This window comes from Hibiscus syriacus, unplaced genomic scaffold (assembly GCF_006381635.1).
Source record: "Hibiscus syriacus cultivar Baekdansim isolate YM2019G1 unplaced genomic scaffold, ASM638163v2 tig00111506_pilon, whole genome shotgun sequence".
Classification (NCBI taxonomy): domain Eukaryota; kingdom Viridiplantae; phylum Streptophyta; class Magnoliopsida; order Malvales; family Malvaceae; genus Hibiscus; species Hibiscus syriacus.
In genome coordinates this window covers 469964-476393 of record NW_024063109.1, presented here as the reverse complement: position 1 = coordinate 476393, position 6430 = coordinate 469964, and the positions used below count along the sequence as shown (strand labels likewise).

Sequence of the window (6430 nt, the reverse complement as noted above, 5' to 3'; positions counted from 1 at the left end):
CTCTCAATTGAAATAAACTTATCACTCATGTAACATTTTAGGTTATAACCGATTATATAAAATAAGTAACTTTTTAGATTAAGCATGATAATATTTTAGGTTGAACCAAAACAATTGTGTTATCCATAATAAACCATGTAGATCATATAAATTTTCAGGTTAAATCTTAAAATGTTACCAAAGGTGTTAATTTTTTTTTAATGAGAAACTCAACTTACATTTTAGGTTGTAACCAATTTTTTTTTATCGAATATGTAATTTTTTAGGTTGAATTAAACAACATTTTAGGTTTGAATCGAAAATGTTATGTTCTTCATAATAAATCACATAGATCATATAACTTTTCAGGTTAAAACTTAAAAACTTACCATTAATATTAAAGTATTTTTCAATTGAGAAATTCATATAACATTTTAGGTTGTAATCACTTTTATTATCAAATATATAACATTTTAGATTAGACAAATAATATTTTAGGTTTAAAAAAATATTACGTCCTTGCTAATAAATCATATAAACAAGATAATTTAAAAAAATTATTTGAAAAATGTATATAACATTTTAGATTATGAAATATTCTTTTAACTAAACATATAACTTTTTTTTTAATTAAAATTAACTAACATTTGAAGTTGAAATTAGATGACATTTTAAATCTACCAATCGTATCTTGAGCCGATCACGCTATAAATTTATCTTAAATGAATTGACGGACAACATGAGGGTGTTACCGTGTTAGAATCAAATATAGTATTTAGGGTTTCTGCGTGCGAAACTGCCTTTAGGGTTTCTGATTTTGAGTTTGAAACACGGAATCAATGGCGTCGTTTGGGTCCCTGAAGTCCGCAATATTCGATAGGGAAGAGAAAAAACAGTTCCGTCTTCTCGTCTCTTCCAAATACAGTATCCTTCTTATTGTTACGAGCACTTACGCATCATTTGAGCTCACTTCATTTTAAATTCTCAATCTGAATCTCAGGCAGTACCAAGCTAACATTCGCGGCCTCAACGCCTTCGATCGCCACAAGAAGTTCTTGAACGATTACGGTAAATTTTCCTTGAGTTTCTTGTTGCGATTAATGCTTTGGTAATATTTCATGTATTATCTCTGTTTTTCCTTGATCTGTTATACTCGTCTAAAATGCTTGCTGCACTATTTATTGCTTCGTTAATTGGGAAATGGACATGAAAGGAATTATGCAAATAGTGAGCGCTTCATTTGTAACATTCTTGTGTCCTAAAACAAGTTGGTTATGACAGTCTTCTCTTTGAGAATGGTAGGAGGTTACAGTCAGCCACACATTTTAGTTTCAATGCTAAAACGAGTCCTGTATGCGGGTTTTGTCTCACGTTTCAGCTGCATCATGTCTTTATTTTAGGGTTATAGTTATTTTTCCTTCTCTTCTGGGTGTCTAATTTTTGCTTTTGATCATCGTTTTGCAGTTGGCTTCTATGGAAAAGAAAAATCTACAGATGTAAAGTTGCCAGTTAAAACAGATCATGATACCCTGAGGGAGGGATATCGGTATGCTTTTGTTGTTTGTATCAGAGGACTTGCACGTCTCTATGTCACTTTATAATTAGTGCTTACATTCTTCCAAGTGTTTTCTATGTTTGTTTTATACATTCTCTTCGAGGGTTTATAATAGTGTTATATATGTTTATATTACCTAGAACTCTTCAAAGTTTGAATGAAACTTTTTATTGTTCTTAATCCGTGGAATTTGTGCACTGTGCTCTATTTGCGTTGAATTGAAGAGAGCAGACACGATAAGGTCTATTGGTCTTGCTTTGTTATAGTCTCCTTTTCAGGCACAAATGGCAAAGTATGACTAGGTAACTTTATATGTAGATGCGTGCCTTTATTTATCAGATATTAAACATTTAATTATATGATTGTAGAAGACAAGTGAATTCAGAGCTGATTGAGTAGCTTGATAAATATTCATGAAGTGGATTTATGAATTATGATCTATCATTATATCAAATTGAGAATATTGAGATACGTGTTAAGATAAATGCTTTGTGATGAGGATGAATGGTTGTTTAGCATATTCAGGATGTTTTGGGGAATGATGGTTGGCCTAGGTTAAAAAGTGCAGGATCAGGCAGAATTACATCAGATATTATTAGTGACAGTTTTATAATGCCTTATTGCCACCTGCAAATGAATATGGAGGTTATTTTGGATGCAGTGTTTTTCTTGCCTGAATTTATGTTCTGGGCAAAGCTCTTTTTTCAAACACGTGACTAATTGTTAAATGGTACCAAACTTTGAGCTTTTCTTTTTTTTTCCTCTTCACATTTAACGATTGCTGAAGGTTTATACGTTCCGAGGAAGATGATGTGAATCCATCCTGGGAGCAGAAGCTGGTGAAGCGTTACTATGATAAGCTTTTTAAAGAGTATCCTTAGCTATTTTATTTTCTTGCTTATTTTGGGGTATTGAAAATATAAAATCTCGATATATGTATGAATGCTCTGTGTCTTCTTATTTCCTAATTGCTTTTTTCTTGACAAATCTCAATTGGGAAGTTGAGTCAGATAGTGCCAGCTCTATCTACTAAGGAATTCATGCATCACTATGGTCTCTATAGAAATTTAGACAGCTAGTGGATAAATGAACATATTTGTGAGTTTCTTGAGCTTTAATTTCAATAAAAAATAGTCGTGACTTGTTATTTGTTCCCTTGAGCTCATTTAAGATACTGCATAGCTGACATGTCACTATATAAGAGTGGTAAGGTGTGTTGCTGCTTATATTTGTAAGATAGATGTTTTAAGAAACTTGCCTATTTCATGATAGTCATTTCGTATTCGTTATGGAAACAAATTCATGTCTAATGCTTTGAGACTTTTACATACTAATTTGAACCAATCTAAAAAAAATGAGAGCCGGAAATTGTCTCTGGTCTGGTGCGTCTCTAAATTTATTGTAATAGTGTCAAGAGCAACCTTATGTTGAAAATGAAAATGGAGATCCATCATTATCTTCTTCTCCATCTCTTTATTCTTTATTTCAATCATACAAGCGTCCATATTATCCTCTTTAGATTGTTTTTTCTATGAGGAATTAATTATAATTCAAGTTATATTTCAATTTTATGCTTTGATGTTGTAGATTGGTTTGAGGTGGCGAACAGAGAAGGAAGTTATAACTGGTAAAGGTAAATAGATTTTTTTCTAGTGTTGACTGCTTTGATTAATACCGATTGGTATGATAAATAGATTTCATTTTGGTTGACACTTGACAGTAATTTATAACTTGTTTTTGTTTTGGAATCTTGTCTTTTGCATTTTTCCTGAATTACATTCACATTCCAGTCTGCCTTGTGCATATCAGAAAGCTATGCAATGCCATTTTATCATTTATTTGAAAAAAATGAGTATATATGGCTATAGTTAATCCGCAAAACTTTTTGGGCAATGTATTTACAAAATTAAGTGGGAAAACTTGATAGTGGTGATAAAAACAGGGTAAAATTCAGGTACTACAAATTACACCAAAACTGGTTGAAAATCTGAAGGCTCAGACCTCTCTAGATGCAACAAAATCTGTTTTGGCAACTGCTAAACTTGTCTAAGTGAAATTTTCAGTTGTACAAGTAATTGATCAATAAGATGGGTTAGAGGTGTGTATTAGAAATGTCCTAAAAGCAGCCAAGAAATCTTTACAGCCCTAACCACCTCATATTTTCATTGATTCTTGTCTACATAAATTTAGCTTAACAATTTGTCTTCAATCATATGATGCTTTTTAAGTGACAATGGTACATCAGTATGTAATTTATATATTATTCTTTTCTATCAGGACAATTTATATGCGGTAATAAGCACTGCAATGAGAAAGATGGCTTAGCAAGCTATGAGGCAAGTGTTTGTACTTGTATTAACCATTTTACTAGAAATCATCTTTTACTCGGGATATGAATTTTTGCATGGTTGGGTAATATTTTTATGTGGAACTGCTGCCTCATCTTTTAGTAGCATTAAGGATGTTGTGGAGAGATGCGGAGTTCCTTTCTCAGTACTGAAATATTTTTTAAAGAAGAGAATTATCTTGTGCAAATATTAAGTTGACGTGGACTATTCACTTTTCTTGGATGAAATTTTCAGGTAAACTTTTCCTATTTTGAGGCTGGAGAAAACAAGCAAGCCCTTGTGAAGTTGGTAACCTGTGAAAGGTATGTAGTGATATCTTATTTTCTCATTCTGCAATTTGCTCTTTCAATCTCTCCTGCTCTCTGTTGGGTCAGAGCTTTCTTTTATCATCTAGCAAGTTTGTGTTCAATTCTTCGTTAGCTTGTCAGTATTCTATAATTTTTCTCTATTTTTTGTCTTGTACTAAAGTTTAGGTTCTATGGAAAAAACTTGCTGGAGAACCGTTGAATCCATTGACAATTGTTGTTTATTTACATCTGTTTTTTTTCATTTTCATTTACCTAGTTAGCATATAAAAAGTTTTAAAAATTTAACAGATATGTGAAGTGAGGCAAAATTGTTTTCTCACTTGAAACGAATGCATGGATGTGTGGGTTGAGAGTTTAGAGGATGAACTGTAAGAACGTGTGAATCCTAGTAAATGCGAATTGTAGATGACCTGGAAGAATGTTTGCTTCTTTCTTTTTGTTGTAAATCCTAGTCTACAGTTCTTTTTCAGATATGGATTAAACCCTATTTGAATAAGTTACCATAATTTATCCTAGGATACACTACATATTGTTGGAGAAGGCACAGCTTTCATCTTAGATCAGTATAATATCAAATCTCTTGTCATCAAGCTCTGCAGAATGATGTTCCAATTTTTTTACGGGGAAAAGCTCTTATATGATCAGAGATTTTTGTTTTTGGGTCAGTAGAATTTGTGTTCTGTCTATGGTTTGTCAATATGTCGTTTCATTAGTTTGTTATGAATCATTTTCAATCATTTTGTTTGATATGTATGAACTCATGCTTAAGTCTTAGGTCTTTGACTGCTTTCTTTTTGTTGACTGTTTGAAATAGATGTGCTGAGAAGCTTCATTACAAAAAACGGAAGGAGGAGGAGGAATTTGACAGAAAGCAGAAAAAAGAATACAAAAGAAAAAGGTGTCAACTTGAGTCCAAAAATCTTCACTAGGAATTTGTTCTCCACTAATTGGAGGAGGATGGTGTCTCAGTTCTCCTTTCCATATTTGTTAGTTGACTCTTGTATTATGTTCAGGGATCAGTCAAAAGACAAAGATGACACAGATGAGTATGAGAGGAGCACAGAGAAGAGAAAAGGTTTTGAGTTGCAATCCATGGTCCTCCATCATTCATTTTCATAAGTTATTTCTTACCTTCGACAGTAACATACCATTATTGTTACTCTAATTCCCCCACACCCCAGTGCAAGTCACTTGGTTGGTGATAAGGATTCTAGAACTTCAACCGACAGGAATCAATCTACATCCAGGGTTAGGAGGGTTGCATATAGTTAATTATCTTTATGTTCAATCCTTACCAGTAGTAATGGTATATATTGAGAAAATGAGTAGTAAACTGATTGAAATAAGTTAGACTAAGTTTGGTGGATGTGGTTGTTGGCGACCTGGCCCTGTCAAGTTTTGAGGACCGGGTTTTTTTCCTAGGAAAAAGTTCATGCCCCCGATAATTTTTCTTAGTTTTTTACATTTTTAGGTACACATTCATAATTAAGATATGTTTATCATTATTTTTACTATTATTCCCCCCTTCTATTTCCAGGTAAAAGGGCTTCATCTTCAGCTGTCAATCAGGAAAGCGATGACGAAGATTTTGATAAGTACCTTGAGGGCATGTTTCCATAATTGTTGGTGAGATTCAGCTGAATAAGTGCAGCCTTTTAGAGTAATTGTTCTGTGCTGACACCAGTTACCGAGCTAGATGCTGAAACTTGTAAATTTGTCCTTGTTCATTCTGCTGCTGACCCTGTAAATTGTACTGATAAAAAATGTCCTTGTTGCGTGTCAACACCAAGTAGAGGAAGATGCGGGAAGAATATAAATAATCAGCACTGCTTATCTACGCAATAGGAAAGACTGATGAGCATGATACGTATCTGGTATTTTTGTTAAATGAGCTTTTTGATGGAGACTGGAGATTTTTTTAACGAATGTAATTTAGGTATAATGATTGGACTTAATGTAAACGCAAATGAGGTGGTGGTTGGCTTCATTTTCAGTAGAAGAATTAAAGAAAAAGGGAAACACAGGTCATTATTTTCATTTGCAAGTCATAGCGTGAGAAGTGAGCAAAGTTCAATTACAAGTCTAATGAAAGGTTTTGGACCGCGGTGGTATCGTTTTAGCGCAGTAATCTCGTAATACAATCAATGTCGGTCAAAACAAGTATTTGGTTTGGTGGTTGCACAGTGTCGCCTCCGAGCAGCTGTCTACTGTTACGGACAATCTTACAGCTTCGACGTTTC

At 33.4% G+C, this 6430-nt stretch overlaps 1 protein-coding gene across 2 annotated transcripts; it reads left to right on the top strand.

Moving 5' to 3' along the window:
* The first annotated feature begins 736 nt into the window (after window positions 1-736).
* On the top strand, window positions 737-6142 carry LOC120164243 (protein FRA10AC1-like). 2 transcript variants are annotated; one of them, XM_039173998.1, is made up of 11 exons: window positions 737-874; window positions 980-1047; window positions 1444-1525; window positions 2322-2405; window positions 2706-2745; window positions 3122-3167; window positions 3812-3870; window positions 4117-4184; window positions 5005-5088; window positions 5204-5285; window positions 5728-6142. In XM_039173998.1, exons 1-11 carry the CDS (start codon window positions 819-821, stop codon window positions 5818-5820), a joined length of 762 nt encoding a protein of 253 aa, XP_039029929.1. In that variant the 5' UTR covers window positions 737-818; the 3' UTR covers window positions 5821-6142. The 2 variants fall into 2 exon arrangements, with proteins under 2 accessions (XP_039029929.1, XP_039029930.1); XM_039173999.1 differs by having other exon boundaries at window positions 740-874; window positions 5204-5265.
* Window positions 6143-6430: the final 288 nt, after the last annotated feature.

Excerpts from the sequence above, each read along its gene's own strand:
- LOC120164243 (XM_039173998.1), top strand. The coding sequence starts at position 819 with ATGGCGTCGTTTGGGTCCCTGAAGTCCGCAATATTCGATAGGGAAGAG. Across the intron at positions 1,526-2,321 it reads ACCCTGAGGGAGGGATATCG|GTTTATACGTTCCGAGGAAG; the intron begins GTATGCTTTTGT and ends CGATTGCTGAAG. Across the intron at positions 2,746-3,121 it reads CACTATATAAGAGTGGTAAG|ATTGGTTTGAGGTGGCGAAC; the intron begins GTGTGTTGCTGC and ends TTGATGTTGTAG.